The 21,915-nt window shown below is 35.2% G+C and overlaps 1 protein-coding gene across 4 annotated transcripts in view; it reads right to left on the reverse strand.

Annotated features, from left to right (window-relative positions):
• The window catches only part of PFKP (phosphofructokinase, platelet), a 40,411-nt gene that overhangs the window by 736 nt on the left and 17,760 nt on the right, over positions 1 to 21,915 (reverse strand). For 2 of the 4 annotated variants that reach the window (XM_072330224.1, XM_072330225.1), the window contains exons 7-22: positions 21,769 to 21,813; positions 21,551 to 21,659; positions 21,155 to 21,250; positions 19,440 to 19,532; positions 18,880 to 19,005; positions 18,259 to 18,323; positions 17,649 to 17,718; positions 14,985 to 15,131; positions 14,337 to 14,407; positions 13,798 to 13,885; positions 12,687 to 12,839; positions 3,681 to 3,845; positions 2,620 to 2,681; positions 1,999 to 2,110; positions 1,045 to 1,144; positions 350 to 455 (exon numbers count right to left, since the gene is read on the reverse strand). In XM_072330224.1, the coding sequence (XP_072186325.1) occupies positions 350 to 455; positions 1,045 to 1,144; positions 1,999 to 2,110; positions 2,620 to 2,681; positions 3,681 to 3,845; positions 12,687 to 12,839; positions 13,798 to 13,885; positions 14,337 to 14,407; positions 14,985 to 15,131; positions 17,649 to 17,718; positions 18,259 to 18,323; positions 18,880 to 19,005; positions 19,440 to 19,532; positions 21,155 to 21,250; positions 21,551 to 21,659; positions 21,769 to 21,813 (1,608 nt within the window). Of the gene's footprint in view, positions 1 to 349; positions 456 to 1,044; positions 1,145 to 1,998; positions 2,111 to 2,619; positions 2,682 to 3,680; positions 3,846 to 6,956; positions 7,110 to 12,686; positions 12,840 to 13,797; positions 13,886 to 14,336; positions 14,408 to 14,984; positions 15,132 to 17,648; positions 17,719 to 18,258; positions 18,324 to 18,879; positions 19,006 to 19,439; positions 19,533 to 21,154; positions 21,251 to 21,550; positions 21,660 to 21,768; positions 21,814 to 21,915 lie in introns of all 4 variants that reach the window. The other 2 variants (XM_072330227.1, XM_072330226.1) reach the window with 2 other exon arrangements.

Genomic DNA, 21,915 nt, shown 5'->3' on the forward strand with positions numbered 1-21,915 from the left:
TAGAACAGCACCTAAGACACACAAATGCTGCTCCATTGAACTGTAGCAGAAGTAAGCCAATTCTATACATTACAGCAAACGTAGTAATGGAAAAGGACTGCGGGCTCCCAGAATTAAATAAGTTAATAACAAAGTGTAGGGAGGAGAAATAGAAAGTATTAAGGGAGTAGTTTGAAAAGACAAGCTAACAATCTAAGTGAATCACTGTCTGAATGTAAGCTGGAGACAGAAGCACAATAAAACAGATGGCAAATGCTGTGTGTCAGCACTGTGGCAAAGGTGTTCATTTGATGTGGGGAAAGGAAGCCTGTTTTCAGATGCTTGAAATGTAAGCAGAGTATATACATACACAAAGTCTGTTTCATTCTTCAGCTCAGCTACTGGCTGGAAAATAAGGTTGCGTCTGCGCATTCCCAGCAAACAGACCGAGTCGTCGGTATTGGCAAATACTTTTCCTAAAAAGAATGAAATAATTCAGTATCTTCCTTATTCACACTTGTATGGGAACAGGCAGCTTATTTGCAGTTACTGTGTATTTAACATAGTAGTAGAACATCAATTAGTACTTTAATAGGGTTAGAAGATCTCTGAAGATCAATTTTGGTGATTAGCCATAAAAATAGTGTCAGTAACAAACAATAAAACTGAATTTGAACATCCAGATTTAAATTGGATTTTAGTAAATAGTGTTTTACAAAAATTCCCAAAGAAGACATATTACCTTCTTCTGTTTCCCATGCAGCCATCATGAAACAAAAAGGAAGAACAGATGTAACTATGTAGTCAGCAATTCCTTCATGCATGATAAACTGCAATCACACTATCATTTTTAAAAGGCAGGTAAGAAAAACAGCTAAAATATCAACCGACTGAGAGGAATCTTACCGCAGGAACCACAGCAAGACATTACTGAATAATAAAAATATAAGATGGAAAGAAGTGCACTGACTAACTAACATACATTCAAATATGTTTGTAGGAAATTAGTCATATACTGATAGCTAACTGAAGGCAGTAACAAGATAGCACTGAGTATTTCTGCACCTTTCCGGTAGGCTTCCTTCAGTTTTTTGGAGATCCACTGCATTGCTTTCGCAGAAATCTTTGTCCCAAAGTTTCTATCAAATGGTGAAGGTGCACCACCCTGCGTGAAAATTTAACTGCATTAATTCAGTGTTCCGTTTTATCAGTCCTCCCTGTTAATGGCCTGCTACACTTCTTACCTCCATCTTCCCCATCTCAAAAAAAAGACACAAACCTATCATAAAAAAATAAGCTGATTCCTTTAAAATTTGTGTTATTCAGGTGTGGAATCCTCAGTGAATCAGTAATACTTTTCACTTAGGTAAGCAGAGGATGCTGTCTGCCCTTTCACCCTCTTTTCCCTCGGCACTGATCATAACGCTCTCACACTTTATAAGGTCACCTCATTTCAGCACAGAATAAAGCAGACAATTTAGAAATTTAGCCCTACACGTACCTTTGACTCTACTACAGTGTTTGTTAGCCTAATTACAAACTCAGTTTGCCCACAAACAAGCAGCGCAGCAAGATAAAGGGGGGGGAAGGCACAGAGATCATAAGGAATAGTTCAGTGTCATCTTTTCTACCAGGATAATCCACCTGCACATAATTTCTTTAACACATTTGATCAGAATTCAGATTATGGATGGGTATAAAATTATGTTCAAAAGACGTGTTACAAGAAAGATAGATAGCTGTAGGATCTGTGAAAAAGAAAATGTGCAGATTTATATAGACAGAAATGAAAATAAGTAACTAAAGCATTTTTTATACATTTTAAAAAAGGAATTACAATCACATTTAATGTTAACAAGCAGCTCTGAGTTACCTACAAACAAAAGCCCATACTTTTTTTTAGTTTAATCCTGAGTCAGATTTACTTGATGTGCTTGAATGGTGTATGCTTTATGCTAATATAGTTAACATTATGCTGATAAAGTTAAGCATGTCTGGAAATGTTAAGCTCAGTTTTACCTGCTGCATGTGGCCCAGCACATTTTTTCGACAGTCAAACACTCCTTTTCCTTCTTCAGAATACAGCTGATAAATGAAGTCAGTTGTATAGTTTTCATTGCAGTTCTCATTTCTGTAACAATTCAGGCCAAATACTATTAGCAAATCAACTATTAGTTGTAAAGACATTCTCTACTTAGCGCACAACAGATACTTTCCCAGTTTCTTTATAACAGTAATCATCACTTGGACATTTACATCCAATCATACAGGTTTGCCTTCACGTTTCATGGATGCGTTATTTTTACTACACCCACAATACCGACAGGTCAGCCAGATTCCATCATTTAATAATGTAATGAGAAGTACTATTTTAATTCCAACAAATTCATTATGCAGGTGGAAATGCATAATCCAAGTAGTTATATATTTTATGCAATTTACCAAAGCATAGATAATGAACAGTACCTGTCTGTTCCTTATTAATACTGTAAATGCCAAGTATTCTTTTTGTACTCTGATCACATTAGCAGTAGAATCGATTCAAGTATAATGGCTTCCTTACACCATTGACTATAGCATTTATTTTTCAACACTTTGCACTGAAATCACAGACTTATCTACTGAAAGTACTTTGCTTACCTCAGCACTAACCCACGCTGGATACTGGTTTTCATCTTTTCAGTCAAGTGTTCCACGTTAGCCTAGGAACAACAAAGGCATTGTCAAGAGCCACGCAGAACCCTTTAAAACAACTTTAATAAGTCTACATATTTGTCTTATCCTTAGAATGTCTATAAAGGATTCTACATCAAGTATGTGCAGATTCAAATCACTTTTGGAGATCTAGGAAAACATACAGTGTGTGGCTATCCATCTTGAGGTAAAAATAACTTCTTTCTCCGTGTCACAAATAACTTATTTTTAAATAGCTACATAAACTTGTTTTTCTGTGTGCTATACAGGCGGAGAAGCTGGATGAACTTGATATACAAAAAGCATGTAGAAATTGTCATAAATGATCAGATGCTGAAGTTACTCCCAGTCCTTGCAACAGAACCCATACTCTGCTGTGTTCTCAGCTTTGTATTGGTCTATGACAGAAGCCAGAACCAACCACCTCAGAAGTATAAAAGCCTCATATTAGATAAGTTCTACATCACCCTACCCCCATGCAGTCACATCCTAATCTGACATCTTTGTTTAAATAACACCTCAAAAAATGCTCTAAATAATTTCATTATCAAAATCAATGTCAACTGCATTATACATCACTTTAAATTTCTGACCTGTATATCATTCTGACAAATGAAAAAGTCCTTCTTTTTATATCTTTTTATATTCTTCTGAAACTACCCAGCATTTTTCATTTCTACCCAACTTGAATTTCTATCAGAGGAATAAAAATGAAACAATTCCCCTAATAACATTTAGTGGTCAGTACAACCGTTTCATCAATTAACCTAATGCCAAAAATAATGGCGTATGTATGGGATGTGACATAAGAACTGGAATTATTTAACAGTGCAACTGACAAGCACAGCTTTCAGCTACAGTATATAGATAAATTTTAGCTATTTACTCCAAACACAGGCAGTAAGCTATGTAAGTACAACAATATCAGAATGTCATGGTAGATTTTAGGGTAACCTGTGACACAGGATCTACTTAAAACTAGGGAAAACATTTCTAATACTGCATACCTGGAGCTCTCGAATGTCAAACTGTTCTTCAAAGATATAAGCAGCATCAGCTCCTGCTGCAAGGGCTCCCATATTGGCCAGGTAACCGCAGTAACCTCCCATGGTCTCGATGATGAATACACGACGTTTGGTACCACTGGCTGACTGTTTGATGCGGTCACACGTCTACTCAAAGACAATGTATTAGAAATTAAGAAGTAGGAATTTTTATACGTTTATGTGTGGCAAGCAGTTTTGTGTCATATATTGATGAAAGACTTCATTTAAAATATATTTTAAATAATGTCCCAGTATAACATAACCCATTTCAACATCGTAACAGCCATCATATAAACTAATTTTTATAAGCCATACATAAGCAATACAGTCAAAATATTTCGCTAGAATCTAAACATTTGTTTCACATCTGAGAAATAAATTTTTGTGCGTGGACATAAAAGGTTGTGATAGCTTTATAAATGAAATACAAATACACATAGGGGAGCTTTTTTTAACTTAAGCATATTCTGCCCTGTGAATCAATAAGGATATTCACACAGATAAAATTATTTCCTCCACTACTGGAATAACTGTCCCTGTTCTTGTTTTTTTCTTTATCTGCATCTTGCTCTGACCACATAAGAGATACTCTCTACTAATAGATATGAGGCTCACATAGCACTGATAACACCAGTATTTGCTACAGTTGCCCAAGAGTCTTGAAGAAGTCATGGAAAAAAATCTCCAGGACCTGAAAAACTTACATAAATACAAATCTCCAGACACTTCAGCAGCACTCAAGAAGCTAGCTGACAAACTCACACTTCCTGGAATGAATGTATTCCTACAGCAATTGTTCAAAGTTATTTTTGAAGCTGTTAGATGATGGTGCTTCCTTTCAGGAAGAGATTATGGAATAAATAAAAGTTATATGGGAGTTGGTGACAAGAAAAAAATGTGTAAACAGAATGTGCTGTCCCAACATTGTGTCTGGTAAAAATACAAAATGAAGGCATCAAATCATAGAACCCTTAGTGTTGGAAGGGATCTTTAAATGCTATTCTAACTCCCCTGCAGTGAATAAGGACATGCACAGCTACATCAGGTTGCCCAGGGCCTGATCCAGCCTTGCCTTCAAGATCTCCAGGGACAGGATATCAACCACATTCTCTGGGCAACCTGTGCCAGGGCCTCACCACCCTCACTATAAAAGACTTCTTCCTTATACGTAACCTAAATCTACCCTCTTTAAGCTCAAAGCCATTTCCCTTTGCTCTCCACAACAGATGCTACTGAAGAGCCTGTCTCCTTATTTCCTGTAGCTCCCTTTTAGATACTGACAGGCTGCTATCAGGTCACCTCACAGCCTTCTCTTCTCCGGTTCTTTCAGCTTGTCCTCTCAGGAGAGCACCTGGTAGTTTCATCATCTTGAAATCTGAATTATGTTAGTTTTAAAAAAATACCCACACCTTAGTAATATTCTGAAAGAGCAATTATAGATCCTCTAACATTTGAGTTTTGTTCTGTTTTTTTACAAAGAGATAACTAAATCAGATACCTAAAAATAGGACTGCAAGTGGAAATTTAGTTTGAGAGCCATATGGGCCTCAAAAATATACCAAGACAACATAACAAATACTGAAATTACAAATGAAGAAACAAATTAATAACGCTTAATACATTCAATAACTAAAACCACTTAGCATTTAAGTCCAGCTACCAAAAGATGCATGTAATATCATATATACATATTTAATTTATATACATGCATACAGCCCCACCCCCTATTCCCCCCATGCACACAAGTGCAGAATCCACACAAATGCATTCAGAACACAGACTGACATTCTGTTACCCTGAACAGAAAATATCTCTGTAAACTAAGAATTTTAGACTGAACTTCAGTCTTTTTTCAAGACGTTCTTTCTTTTACCTGTCTTGGACTTGACAGTATATTCAATCACTTGGCTTTCCTGTTCCAGATGTGGTTTTGTAAGAACTGTTGTACAATGATAATATTTGGTTTATGGGTACAAAAATCCCCATTACTTCTAACAGAGGCAAGCATTAACTCATTAAATCAAACAAAAAAATCTTCCTGGAATCAGACTGATATTTCTTCTAAATTATGATATAAAAATACTAGCATTAGAGACTGGAGAAATAAAAACACATCTGAACATTTCCTTCACTTTAAAAGACATAAAATATTTGTAAGCTCCAATCTTTCCACATAGTTTGCTGGTAACAGAACAGAATTTTCTGCTTTTTGAGAAATTATAATTTTGAGTAAAGAACCTAGACTGTCTTAAGTAATGACAATCATTATTTGCTTTGGGGGTTCATTTTATATTTATTTACAAGGATTTCCATTCCTGACTATACAAAAAACATGCATGTAGAAACTGTTTGCTATTCTTAGAATGACTTGTGACAGAAATACTCAAGTACCAAAATGGCACTGATCAATTTTAAAGAAATTCAGAAGTTACAAATATTATATCCTGTAAAGCTCCTTATTCACCCAGCAGCTCAACTCAAGACTTATAGGATGCGTTACATTAGACTAGATCAAATACATCACAGCTTGGAAAGACGTGTATCACTGTACGTACATGTGTATTTAATGCCAGTGGTGATCTTCACAATCTAGCAGCCATACGCTCCATCCATATGCCTGCTGTAGACCATCTTTAAAAACTGGTTCTGTATTGCTTTCTACAACACCAATCTCCATCATGGCAAGTGTTAGCATTAGCACTGCTATCTCCTTATATCCTAACATTTTCATGGTGAAAATTCTAATTTAACTTACTTCCAGTGATTGTGATAATAAAACAAACAAACAGCTTTTTACACTGAGGTTATATTCCATTAGCATAGAAATATAATTTATTTACGATATCGGATTTCACCATTCAGCTAAATAAAACTGAGTAATAATATAATAAATATATATATATAAAAAAATAATAACTTCAGTGAAATAAAATAACAACAAAATAAATGGAAATTTTAGAAGAGCAAAATCTTATTTTCAGAAAAAAAAAAAAAAAAAAAAAAAAAAACAAAAAAACCCTAATCACTGATGCAGTAGTCTTAGATAACAAAGCAGAATCCACCAAAGGTAAACACCAATTATAATGAGTTATTTTAACCAGTCTTGGTGAAAAAAACTGACACAAAAATGACAGTGACTGAATTAGTTCAGTATGCCAGATATTTAAAGGTATTTAAGTATCTATCCTAACCTTATGCATTTTATCATCTTAACTTTTAAAAGAGACATAGTCTTACCTCCACAATAGCATTCAAGGCAGTGTCAGCACCAATGCTAAAGTCTGTGCCTGGCACATTGTTGCTAATAGTAGCAGGCAACACACAGATAGGTACGCAAAACTCCTCAAAGCGGGAACGTGCCTCATGTAGCTGCAGACAACTTTCATAGGCCTGAAGCAGTGGTACAAGTATGAGTGATGCATTCCTTGTCTGGCTTACTGTGCTAATGACTCCTTGCATGTGATGGTAAATTTGGCTGCCCATTGGCCCAAATACAATTGGTGAGATTACTGAGGGTGCATCCTGTACATATCACAACAGTGCACTGGGCTTGCATTGGCACAATGTTCTTAGAAGAAAAGCAGATTAGTGCAGGTTAATGCAGAGTGAATAAGAAGCGTGTGCAGCATTAGAGGTCTGAAGCGATTTAGCAGAAAAAAAGCAGCATAAAAGTAGATTGGAAATCTTCCTATAAAAAGACATTTAAAGAACAGTTTGAAACGCATTAAGGAGTTCAGAAAGTCAACTAGGAAAATGCTTGCAATTTGAAGGAAGTACTTTAAAAAGCTGGTTTTGTTGTTTTGGTTTTTTTTTCTAACACTGTGTTATCCTATCTAGTCAAGACACACACATCCATTTTCACTGAGAAAAAGAAGAAAAAATTCCTATGCTTTCCAAGATTCTACCAACACATAACATCTACTTCTAGGGACACAGATTAGACAGAGGTCTGAAAATCCAAGAACATGTGCATACGGATGCATTACAGTTTACAAGTATATTTTGAAGATTGTTTGAGAAGCAGCTGTAGGTTCCTGGGAGGATTCCAAACACTACAAAATAAATTAGCATGTGAAAAGGACTAGGTGCTCCTAACAGCAATCAAAATACTTGAAGTTAGAAACTGTTTACATAAAAACAGCTTGAAGTTACATTATTCCAATTCTACCTAATCCAAACTAATTCAGCATTTCTTACGACATATGGCCATTTTTCAAACTGCCTATGTAATGACTCTCAACAAGAAAGCCTAATTACATAGTATGTTCCCACTTTGACAACATCTTCCTCCCAGAAAAGAATGATGCTCACAGAAGTCTCATCTTTTCAACTTCTCGGATCAGTTCAGAAAAGCAAATCAAATTATTAAGACATTAGCTCTACAAATGTCTACGCAGCTGCTAATTTAAGCAATAACTTGGAAGAAAGTGATGGAGAAAAGATTCACCCATGAGAGCTCTGCTTATAGACTCTTTCCTCCAGATGAATCAGATTCCATTCGGTGAGAAGTTATGTCATCTGACAGTACATGAATGAAGTGCAAATTGAGTTTCTAACGTCTATGCCAACTTTAGGCATTATTTTGGAACTGCAACTTTCAACTAAGTTCAGTGCTAGGATGCACTTCCAGAATGATGTCTGAAACAGTCTAAAAAGCTGCTAAAATATATTACTAATTCAGACTTGCAGCTCTGACTCTGAGAAGCAGCACTGGTAGAAAATAAATGGACTTCTATTATCATCACAGTTATTATTTTTCAGTACATATGAATCTGCCTAGACCAATTCAGTCAGTTGGAAATTTAGTCTCTACTGAAACAAAATGGTGATAAGCCATGAGGCTTCCTGAACAAGTGGAAGAAAACACCAATAAGTTTCTCCAAAAAGTTTCATAATGAGACTTTTGGGAAACTGAGTTGAAAGAAAATTTAGAGCAGTAACTAACACAATTGGTTAGTTACGATATGTAAGGATATGTTTTACTTGCATTAAATATTGTAATTTCATTTGATGCAAGTGATTTCAGCAAACATATCCAAAGATTGCACCTCCACCAAGCATAAGCATTAGATTATTATATCTTGCACCACTGCAGAGTATATGAAAAAACTTAATAATAAAAAAAAAGTAACTTAATTATAGAACATAAATAATTGGTGGTTTTCATATTAGCTCTACAATTTCTTTTTTTTTTTTAATTATTTTTATATGAGGATTACAATAAGATCATGGAGGGGTACTGTACCACATTAATAATATGGTTTATTTTTTTCATGTGCTTTTATTATGTTCTTATTATTTAGCAGGGTACAGGCAGAATCAAAGATGCTTTATAAAAATAATACATACAAACAGGCTGCAGTTTGTTTACATTACGTTGAACTAGTGCAAAAAAGGCTATTAAAAGGGATGGATTTACTGCCAGATATCCTCAGCCATGTTTCCAGGATGGATGAAAATTTAATTAGATAGTCAGTTTGGAACTAATTTTCAGCCAGTTCAGCTGCCTGGTTCAGATTAATTCAGTCACAGATGCTAAGTATCAGCACTAGGAAAACACAGAAGAAAAGTCAATCCTCCTCAAGAAAACTGCAAAAAGATTGCATTAGGACAATTTAACAAGCTTTCTTCACTCCTCAACAAATAAGGGTCTTCCTGAGTCTGTCTCTTTTCTCACAACCAGCTGATCACCCTGTATGCTCTTCCCTTTGAATTCAGTTAAAAGCAGACTGTAACCTCTTTGAGCATATCAGAGTTTTAGCCTCTTGCATTTTTAGGCTTCTTTGCCCTCCATCTCTAGTTCACATTGCTTCATTTCATCATTCATTTCTACATGCCTTAAATGAAATATATCATCTACCATTCCATACACTGTTTTGGTTTATTCCTCTTTCCGTTAGTGTCCACTAGCCCATCAGTAGGCTTTCTTTTCAAATTAAAGTTTCATCTTCTCCATGTTTTTCCCCACGTTCTATAACTGAAAAAATTACCTTTGTATTCATTCTTTTACTTACAGAGTAGATTTCTGTTTATTAGTTTCAGCCACAGCCTGTATTAATAATGCGTTTAAAATGGATATTAAATAGCCCAGCAATACACAGCCTTCATATTTGTGTGGAAATAATAGAACACTTCTTTCCTGTCACATTCCAGAAGTCTGCTATCAGAAATAATACTCAATTCATTTCACTGAATTACTAATATGAACGTGTGAACATATATATTTTTATTCAAATAATTACTTTCTTTCTCCTGTTGACAAAACTCCAAATTCATGTTTTTACCCTGCAATTCTAAACAATTTATTATGTCTACTTTGATACAAAAGCCTTAATGATACCCTATTCACATATAGAGACCTCCAGGATTCTCCAGCTATTTGATATTGCTGAGTTCTCACTATTTTTCTCACTGATCTTCTTAAACTAATGAGAAAATAGAGCATACAAGCAAATTTAAAATGCTGTTCAAAAGAATCCATGTTCTACTATTAAACTGATTTAAAGCCTACATTTTAAAATACAAATAGAAAAGAGAATCTGTCATATAATCTGAATTCTAGTTGTTCAGAAATGTACCATCCACTACCCGTGAGTTAAAACAAGTCATGGTCTCATGGTCTCACCAAATCTCTTCTTCAAAAAAAAAAACAACTGTATTTATACATTTTATGCTATCTTTGCTAAATCCACATAGAAAGAAACAGTTAATGCCAAACTGAGGTAAGCTTAAGACCAGCTGATGTCTTTGTCAGTCTGCCTTCCCTTGTAAAGGCAAGTCAATAACATTTAATTTGCAAATGTCTCTAGGTAACACTTACATGCCTAGGTAATTCTGAAGCAACCTAAAACTGTCAAACATCTAGCAATGCCAAACACTACCAAGGCCTCGTTACCGAGCAGAAAAGAATGCACTTACCTTACTGAAAGCTGTCGATAAAGCAGAAACATGAGCAGTACCACAGAAAAACTAAGTGAGATAATATTTAGGTGTGCTAATCTGAAACCTAAGAAATGCTAACCTGAGAGTACTATAAACTGTGACACGTTTATTCATCTAACAGCGGCAATGGGAATGAAAATTTTAAGACTTGTACTGAGCCTATCAATTATATAAGGGACAGCAATACTATTGAGCCTGATCTGAACATGTGACAAAAGAATGAAAAAACACTTTTCGTTATCTGTTTAGAGGATTACATTCAAACAAATGAAGCAACTACAAATATATTAAGCAGAATTCTTTCTCCAACATGAAGGTCTTCTTCCCCTCAAAAAAGAACATAATTTTCTATTGGCTTGAATCTAAATCCTGAAAAGTCATTACATTTCATATTTACTTTAGAGAAAATTCTAGGCAAAATAAAAAACAGGAACAAGACAAAAGCTACTGATAAAAACAAACAGACTGGAAAGTTCTCAACTACTGCATTGAACAGACTGGAAAGTTCTCAACTACTGCATTGAAAATATGGAGTTACTGACAGTTTATTGTCTAATGAAGTCATATGATACCTAGGAATTCAAGCAATAGAGAAAAGGAGAGAGAGATCCTGCTCTACGTGAAATTACCTACAAAAAGAAGGCAGTTAAGTAAACACAAAGATGAAGGAAGAAAAAAAGAGAAAAGTAGGTGTCATGCACAGTTACTTTACTCACCTCAATCATTTTGGAGAGATATTTTTATTTACCAGAACTGGAAAAAGGTCATTCTTTATAAAGAATATATCCTAAACAAATTTTGCTTAGCTTGTAGCCTGTCAAGCTATTGCCTTGAACAAGACTGTAATCTGTTAACTCAAGAGTTTATTTTTCTGAATATAAGAATATTTATGCTGGTATGGTAAAACAAAAACAACAGGTGAAAGTTATATAAGTGCTCTTAAGGCTGAGAGCATTTGAGGAATCCTTGAAGTTTCCTCAAAATAATATCATTTTTAAATTTTACACATACATGTAAGTGATAGAGGACCTGGTGGTTCAGTTTCAAAATGAATCTAAGATGCTATCCCCACTTAAGATGCATTTCACGTTCCTTGTTTTTAACTTTAAAAAACATAGCTCAATATGTACAATCAACAAAAATGTTCGTTACAAAGAAACAGAACTACTTTGTAAGTGATAATGTAAATTCAGTTTTAAAGCAGAATGCTTTTATATTAAAACTTTCCTGTGTTTTAAACGAACTATGGACAATCTGCAAATGCATCTGTGATGCATATGCATCTACAGATTATACTGAAAAGAAAAAAGTAAACTGAAGGAACGGTAACATTCCCATTGTTGTTGCATAGACAAAATTATGTCAGAATATACAGAAGCAGAATTTCTTTCCTTAGTACAGGAACAACAAGGTAATGCTTCTCAAGTGATTCAGGTACTGTAATTATGCTTTACAATGTCCTTTATGAGGTATTTGACAATTCTCATTCTATCTAACTGTGTTTAGTTTTAATTGATGTGTTTTTCATTTACATTATTGGATTTTTTTTTTTTTTTTTACTTTATCACAGAATGACAGAATGTCTCAGCTGTTCATATTATAATCATTTGTTTTATTATTAGAGCACACATAGCTACTATTACTACAGAAATGATTTCATGAATAAGGATTCACCTGGGACTTGTCACAGCTGGCTGTACAGACATTGTGTATATAATAGGAATTTCTTCCTCTACAGTATATCAAATGATCACCGAGAACAAGCTTTAGATTTTTTTTTTTTCTTTCTCCTGTATACGATGAATATACATAATCCTATTTTATATTTTAGAAATTCAAAGGTCACTGTAGTTTCAGAACTACTTCTAAATGAGCATCATAAACACAGCTATATCAAGTAACTACACCATTTTCCTGTTTAGATTTCCAAAGTTCTGGTCTATAAAAATATCCAGTTCTTGCCAATGTAGTCAGTTTTAACCACAACTGCTTTGTTAGTAAGCGCATACACCAGAATAGACTTACATCAGTTATAGTGTTCAGAGCAGTATCTGCACCAATGCTGAAATCTGAACCCGGTACATTGTTGGATACTGTTGCAGGAACCATAACCATTGGAACACAGAATTCATCATATTTCTCTCGGGCAGCTGATAATTCCAAAAGTCCAAGGTACGCCTGTTGGGCACAGGCATTGGGTGAAAAATTAGGATGAAGACAATACAGGCAAGGTTAGAATGATAAAATGGAATGGGCCACAGGGGGAGCCATTTCTACCACAACACACTTAAGGCAAGTCACAACAGTAAGGATCCACTAAAATATGATACACATACACACACACACACACAAACAAACAGAGTTAAAAACAGGTACACACTGAATGATAAACAACAAACAGATCACTCTAGCAAGTATATAAATTTGACATAACAAAGTTGCTTTGTACAACACAAAAATACCGCATAATAGCCCCAATCTTCAGGTACTCCTTATTTGAAATCTTACTATTTCTCAACTATATTAACATCCAGCAGAGTGGGAAAATAATTAGTTAAATTAATAAAGAAGGATTCATTCCTTACGAAGAAGCATTTGAGCATATTCTCTACAAACTAATAAACACACTGCTGAAGTAAGACCACTCCTAAAGGTACCATTTTGGTAAAATGCAACCAACGTGAAATATATGGGCGAAAAAGGGGAAGGAGGGCAAAACATAACTTACAGATTTTGAAATGCATTATGTGGGAAAAATGCCCTACATAAAAGACAATTACTACTACAGCTCAAGAAACTTTTGAGTAATGTTCTAAGTACTGATACAGTACAGATGGGAAAAGAGCTGTTTTTGTTGTTCTTTTTTTATGTAATATAGTATAATTTAATATCACCTAATTTACCCATTTAGTGTATCTTGTTTTGCAGTTACTAGTCATTGCCTTAAATATCAGCTTCCCACAAAAACACTGATAATAAAATTTCTGATCCAAAACATTATTCACGCTTTTTATAAAACAGAGTTAAAAACAAATTCATTTTACATGAAGATTGGGTCAAAATTAGTCTTTTTTGTTGTTGTTGGTTTTGACAGGAAATGCATTCTACGTAGACATTAGTTTAATCTTTAGTGTACCTCAAATCCACCAATAACCATAAGTGCATTAATGTTGTTAGTGCGCATCTGGTCAGCAATCTTCTCCAAATATTTTGCAGGTAGAGTACTGAAAATTATTAAACCAAAAGAATAAATAAAAACACTTCACAAACACTGTAGCAATAAAAACTGGTTATTAAGCAGTAACAGTAAACTTTCAGCAGGAATAAAATATTTTTCATATCACGTATTCTATCCATACAAATACCACTTTTCTGACTAGCTGATGAGTAAGGAATCACAATTGGGAATCATGAGGAGAATACAGGTTGTTAATCCTCCTAAGAGTTAAGTACCTTAATGGATTTTTCAGGTGAGTTCCCAACTCCCATTTTCTGGGAGTCCTATCAGGATACCAAAATTTGAATTTAAAATTCAAAAAGTAATGATTTTTTTTTTTTTTTTTTAAAAAAAAGATTTAAAACGCTCAGTGAAAGAAAAAAAAAAAAGCACTGAATTACACAGAAGTTGTAACATACTAGAATTCAACATAGCAATTGGGAAAATACTGCCATTACCGTTTGGTACCAAGAATTGATCCTCCTTGACCAGTCCAGCCTCCAACATCTCCCCAGCTGATTTCCTTGATCTATAAAAAAAAGTAGACTATGTTAACTGACTATTCAGTTACTTCTGGTATGCAACAAACAATAGGCACTAAGAAGTTGCTGAACCACGCTGTAGGAATGAAACTGGCAATAACAGAAAACAATACCAAGAGGTTAAGTTCCCTTGATTTCTTACCAGTCTCATCCCATTCTATCTGTTTTCTTCTTCACACCATGACAAGCCCTGCCCCTTGTCTCATATGATCCTGTTTTCACATTCTCTTGCAATGAACACGAAACACAAGCATCTAAAGCTAGCTTTTCTGATATTAGTTTTGGGATATATGGCTCCAGCTGGGCAGTAAAAAATGAAAAGAAAAAAAAAAAAAAAAAAAAATCACTGAACTAATTTCAGAGCTCCTTAGGAAGTGAATAGTAGTACTTAATATAAATGAACCTATAGGCTCAAATAGATGACAGAGATACAATCTGGGTTTTAGGAATTTATGAAATAAAAGAACTTCAAGAATCACTTCTCATGAGAGTGCCACAGAAGACAACTTCCAAATATATGATGAAGGTGTTAGAATGGGATGGGATACACAATACTATACTGACCTTCCCTCGAGCAAAACCTTCGAATCCATCAATAACAGCGAACATTTTGTGGCCTTCAGTTATGCCAACTCTCACTGCAGACCTCACTGCAGCATTCATTCCAGCTGCAGGTGCACCAACATTTAAGACTGCCACATTAAAATTACTCTGCAAAGGAAAAACAAGAAATTTGAATAAGAACTTTCACATCTACACCATGTCCTATTTTTCCATCATACACAGATGTTTAGTATTGGAATATATGAAAGGAAATTGCAAATTACCAAAAACCATGGAAAAAGTAAAGTCAGCAAGAACACACATAAACCTACTCTCCCCATCTGCACAATGCCATATAAGACTGTCACATTTCATTTGCAAGTTGTTAATTCAGATTTCTTTAGCCTAGCTAAGCTAAATTCAAGAAAAATAAACTAAATTACCTAAGCTATTCAACCATTTTCATATTACCCACTTAAGTTTTCCCATATACAAACAGAGTATCTCAGAAAAGAACTTATTTTGTTCATTCCAGCACCGTGACCGTTAGGCATATGTAATCACTAAAGACACACAGGAGCAACTTTCAAATTAGAAGTACCAGTCCTGACTTCCAGCTGGAGGTATAGCAGGAAACAGCACTGTTCAGCATCTTGACATGATACAATAAATTTTCAGATTATGACAGATTTTAAAGCATTTCTTAATGATTCCCAATTGACTGTTTACATATAGTGTCACCCACTCCTGCCAAGTTCAATAGGTGCTCCATGTAAATGTCTATTCTGTTCAAATGGAAAAGTATGATACATCAAGTGCATATTTTTAATCTAAGACACAGATAATATAAGAGAGTTCTGCTTAAAAACAAAGGTAATATTTTGCTACATAATGTACATTCCATGAGCACTTAGTCTCCTTTTGCATTTGTTAGTTACCAACTGCATTCCAGATAAAACAACTGTGTAAATGAATGTAAGAATAGCTGACTGTACAATAGAGGTGACTATATTAATGAAACCTAGAGACAAAATAGGGTGTTAAAAATGTGTCTTGTTGCAACAGACACAATTCTCAGCTGTAAGTTTTCAAATTAACAACACTTTCTTTAATGGACTTACATTGCTATGCTAATAAATCCAAAACCACTCATACCACAAATATTCTCCAATGGGGAAAAAAAAATTAATAAATCAGTACTTCCATTAAAAATAAAAATAAGCACACAGAGAATTGCTTTGTAAGGGTAAACAAAGCACGTGTAAACAAACAAGGATACTCTACATGAGTGTAATTCTAGCAAGCATCTTCGGATTTAATTTGAACTGTAAAATGCTAAATGCCATACTTTCTGTACATGAAGCATTACTTGAAATATAAAACATTACCAGATAAATCAGAGACTACCAATTTTGATTAAGAAAAGGTCAGACAGTAAGAATCACTGACACCCAAAATGAATTAGATTTTTACTGTGTATAAATAAGCATCTATTTAAATCTGAGGAAGACACTGTAATTTATCAATGCTGTTTTGTACTTACAACTTTGAAATTAATACTGAGAGCAAAATATAAGTAAGAAATTATAACTTGATATGCCTGACCTTTTAGGAAACATGCTTAGCAAAACAGAACTTAAATGATATCAAACTAGGCAGCAAAAATGCAAGGAAATCTGACAGCCTGTGCTTATATACTGAAATTCATCAAACTACACCAGCTGAACAATGTTAATTTTTTTATAATTACTAACATGGCAAACTTGTAGCAATTTAGCATTGGAGAAGATCTAAAAGTTAATTGGTTTACTCTGGAAAATGGGAATACAAAACAAAAACAAACACAAAACAAACAGACAGCAACTGTTAAACAACAATCAGTCAAACAAAAAGAAATAAAAGAATGTATGCTCTTTGTTTTGTTTATTTTAAACTTCGGTACAACCAAAGGACTAGAAAAAAGGCAAAGGAAGCATAAGAGCAAAACATTTGTACACAGTAACACAGGAAAAGGCAGAGCATACAGCAAGCTCCAGTGATCTGATCAGCTAAGCCTTTTCCTCCACAGTTTATCTCCTTTTTAATTCCCCTCCAACTACTTTTAGTGAAGCGGACAGATTTGGATGGTGAGATCAAATCCAAGTACTTGTTATTTATTCCAAATGACCTACAAACTCCTTCTAGTGTCATCTGTCATTAAAGGACATAGTAAAACTACTGTAAAAAAAAAAACAAAACAGGCTCTTGTTTATCACTGGCAGAAATGCACAGCTAATGGTGGTGACTATGCTGAAAAATGGTATAGCTGAAAATGTGTCATTTTTATGTCATTTTTAAATTTGAAAATTTGTCAATTTTTCTGTAGCTGAAAATTTGCCCTATCAAATAGCATTTCTTGTGCTATACTATTGCTTTATTATTTATTGAGATAAATAAGAGGCATTTTCAGAGTGATCTATGTCTCTCCCTTTTTTAAAAAAAAAAAAAAAGTTATTATTATAATTAAATTGTTTGTTACATCTTTCTGCGGCATTTTTCAGCCAATATAATAACAAACTAATTTATAAAATATCCCACAGCAAAGATTTGAAGACAGTACTAAGGGGGTGGGAGAAAAAAAAAAAGGTTGATTTCTTATAAAAACCCAATTGTAGACAGGTATTGGACACATTAAAAACTCCTCACCTTTGGAAGCTCGGCATCTGGCTTTTTTTGCGACAGTAATTTGTAGGTGTTAAGGTTGTTTTCAAAGCTCCTAAATAATGAATAGATAAAATAAATATTACAAAGTTTTTGAATATATACCTATTTCAAAGGTAATACTGAATTTTTCCTAAGCTGTTCGAAAGTATCCCAACTTACATTTTTAAAATTGTATACCCTATATATAATAATATATATTTATTTACTAACATGTAAGTATACATACTGTAGGAAAACAAACGGCTACTTACTAATATATTCATCTTAAACAGATTTGGTTTCAAAATCCTGAATAAACAGACACATGGTTACAATCAGCCAGCTCATACATGACAGCAGCACGTTTTTTTGGAACTAGTTATCTTAACACCAGTGTTTAGGACTACTGTTATTTGATTTGCGTGGTGCATTTTTGCTCACTTATTTTACACAGTTAAGAGTTCAATTATTGTTTTAAGCAACTCTTCCTTTGTCTTCTAAATACACAAAAACAGATGAAAATTAAGTTATGTAAAATAAAATAAAGTGTCGGCAGAACTGCAGAAAAATGCATCATTTTCTAGAGAAAATAAACTGATATAAGTGGCAATACCTCCCACGAAGCCTCACAGCCTCAACAAATCTTCCTTCATCCATGGCTTTCTGTACTTCTTGAGTCTTGAAAGAACAATTTTATTATTGAACATGTTTGAAAAACACAGAAAGTTATTCATCTAATATTTCTATAAACAGACATTCTAAAATAGCTTTCTAATGGGGAAAAAAAACAAATGAAAATTTGATATTTCAAACATAATATACCAAAACATGCAGGATTGGGGTAGAGGCTAGAAAGCTGTGTGGAAGAATAGGATCTGGGGGCATTGGCCAGCACTTGGGGTGCCAGCAGTGCACCCAGGTGGCAAAGAAGGCCACCACCATCCTGGTTTGTATCAGAAATACTGTATCCAGCAGGAATGGGGAAGTGATCATCCCTTTGTACTCAGTTCTGGTGAGACGGCACCTTGAGTACTGCATTCAGTAGGCCCCTAACTACAGAAAAAACATCAAGGCCCTGGAGAAGCCTGGTGAAGAGGAGGCTCAGGAGAGACATCATCACTCCCTACAAATCCCTGAAAGGATTTTGTGGCAAGGTGAGCATCATCCTCAGAGTATACAGTGCTCTGTTATAGTTAATGAATAACTGTAAAACATATTTTTGCCAGAAACTCACCATCTGCACACACTCCATCAAAGGCAGACGAACAGACTGGTTTCCAGACAGGGACACTACACAGGCAGGAGTATCTGGAGTACCTTCTAAAAGTGCAAGCACAGCTTCCACACCCATTCGGCTTGCCTGAAAATAGAAAATGTTCTACTGCTCAAGCAAACATTTAAAAGCAAAAGGCTTCCAACCACAGAACTGTTCATGATATCTCTGCAGCGCAAGTCGAAACCAAATATTTTTTTCAGGTGAAGTTGCAGCAGCAGAATACCATGTCAGACTATAAAACACGCAAGATCATTCTTGCAGCTTTGCTTTTAAGCCCTACAGCAGATTTTATTTATTTACTTTAAGCAAAGCTCTTCACTATGTTAAATTTGAGTTTTTCAGACCAGTTAATTTGAGATCTCCTTCTCCCCAATTAAAAAAGAAATAAAAAATCCGTGCAGAATGTGTAGTTCAGCTAGTCACTGTGAAACTACAAATGATCAACTGTGAAGAAAGTAAAAGCATGCTATTTACTTCTACCACTTGACACTAGAACAAGTTATTATAGGTTCACTCACCAAAATTCTATCAAAAGCTGAAGGAGTTCCACCTCTTTGCACGTGACCCAAGATAGTTACTCGGGTGTCAAATCCAAGCCGCTGAACCACAAGCTGTAAGCAATTTCAAAACATAAAAGTTTTATTAGCATAACTACTTTATATGTTCATGCATTACTCTGAAGTGTTACTGTAATAACAAAAATCTCACATACTGTACATTATTAATACGTCAACTTTTGTAGCGTTTTCATTACTGTTATGCGAGATTTTATTTTATTTTTTTCCCTAATGTCACGGGGTTCTCTCTAGAGCTCCCTCGTGACAAGGGAACAAACCCAGGGGTGCAGGAACAAAAGTACCACCGTTCCCTAACAGCGCGGTGCGGCGCGGCGCAGCCCGGCCACGTACGCTCCGGGAGAGGGGGACGGGAAGGGAGACCACGAATGGGTCTAGGAGGGAAAAAAAAATGAAGAAAGGATGATCTGAGAACAAACGGCAGTTTAATAAACCCAGTAACACTAAACAACAACGAGAGAGTTTCAACAATGAGAAAACCAAATCCCAATCTCACCGACAGGCTGCGGGAGGCGGGAAGTTCCGACCGCGCCGCCTCCTCGCACGGAGCCGGGAAACCCGTCCCCTTCCCGACCTCCCCTCCGGTGCCGCTCCCCACATGCCCATTTAAGGCAGTCCACAGAAAAAAAAGCTTGTCCCCTTAACTCCCATTATCCTACATGATGTTTTGATGTGGAATTCCAACACCAACCAAATTATAAAACCGTAACACCTAACTAAAATTAAACTCCAGGTTCCCAATCTAAAAGTGCATCTTATTAATGGCAAACCAATTCCTCAAATTGCAGCACTACAACCATATACACCTGTAAGTACTGATTTGAGAAGATTTCCAGCATCCATGTATACAATAATGAAATGTTTTGAACTATTGTCTGATTTTATGAAAAGATCCTAATTAGCAGTCACTGAAATAATTTCTCTTTAAATGTAATCTGGATAAAAAAAAAAGCACAAATATAAAATACAACCAGCAATATGTCTAATAATATGTTTTACATAGACTGCTCTTGCATCAAGAGAATTGGTCAAGGGAAGTGATTCTCTCCCTTTACTCCGCTCTCTTGAGATCAAACCTGGAGTATTGCGTCCAACTTCAGCTCTCAACACAAGAAGGACACTGAGCTGTTGGAGCAGGTCCAGAGGAGGGCCCTGAAGATGATTAGAGGGCTGGAGCACCTCCCCTACAAGGACAGGCTGAGAGAGCTAGGGTTCTTCAGCCTGGAGAAGGCCTAATAGACCCCTTTCAGGTACTGGAAGGCTACTACAGGAATGCTGAGGATGGACTTTCTGTAGGAGGGACTTTCTTTCAGTGACAGGATGATGGGAAATGCATTTAAACTGGAAGAGGGTAGACTTAGATTAGATTTCAGAAAGAAATTATTTACTGTCTCTGGAACAGCCTGCCCAGTGAGGCTGCGAACAGACCCTCTTTGGAAGCATTCAAGGCCAGGATGGATGGGGATTTGAGCAACCTGGACTAGAGGGAGATACCCCCACCTATAGCAGGGGGATGGAACTAGATGATCTTAAAGGTTTCTTCTAATCCAAACCATTCTATGATTCTACGACCAATTTACATTATAGAAATGCTACTGTTAGTAAAAAATTTCTTCTTGTGAACAAACAAAGTGCATCTTAAGGATATTGACACTTACATCTTTAACCTTCTCTGATGTTATAGGTTTGTTGTGGCAATCAATAGCTCCTTCAGCTACGATAATAATATTCAGCCTTTTCTTTCGTGCACGGTTCTACAGTAAAAACAAAACAAAAGCGTATCCATATAAGCAAAAAAAAAAAAAAAAATGAAATCTTCAGCACCATTTTAAAAGCAATTATTATACATTAAGAAATATTCCCTCTCCCTGCAGTTTATACCTGATCACTTCAGAGTTTTCATACATTTCATTTTCATACAGGGCTTTTCATTGATGTATTGAAATATCTTTTATCAAATGAATATGGAAAGGTACTGAAAGTTCTGAACACATTGCTAAATCACTCTTTTTAAACAAGTTTCTGCAAAAAGACAGAACACTATAATACATTACCTCTGAAAGCTTAACACACATTGAATCCTCCCATCCTTCTTCTGGTGGGTATTCAGGAATAAACACCCAGTCTGCTCCACAAGCTAAGGCACTGACAAGAGCTAAATACCTAATAAATATAATAAAAATAATTAGACATTTATTGTTCACATTGATTTTTTTTTTATCTTTCATAATTATATTTGTACAAAACACAAATTACTGAAGACAATACATACCCACAGTGTCTCCCCATAACCTCCAGAACAAATGTCCTCTGATGGCTATTAAAAACAACAACAAAAGAAAAAACGCATGAAAGAATAATTCACTGCAGCTCAGAAATCTAATCCAAATTCTTTGACAGCTGGTATCAAGAAATGGTC

Source organism: Excalfactoria chinensis, chromosome 2 (genome assembly GCF_039878825.1).
Source record: "Excalfactoria chinensis isolate bCotChi1 chromosome 2, bCotChi1.hap2, whole genome shotgun sequence".
NCBI classification, from domain to species: domain Eukaryota; kingdom Metazoa; phylum Chordata; class Aves; order Galliformes; family Phasianidae; genus Excalfactoria; species Excalfactoria chinensis.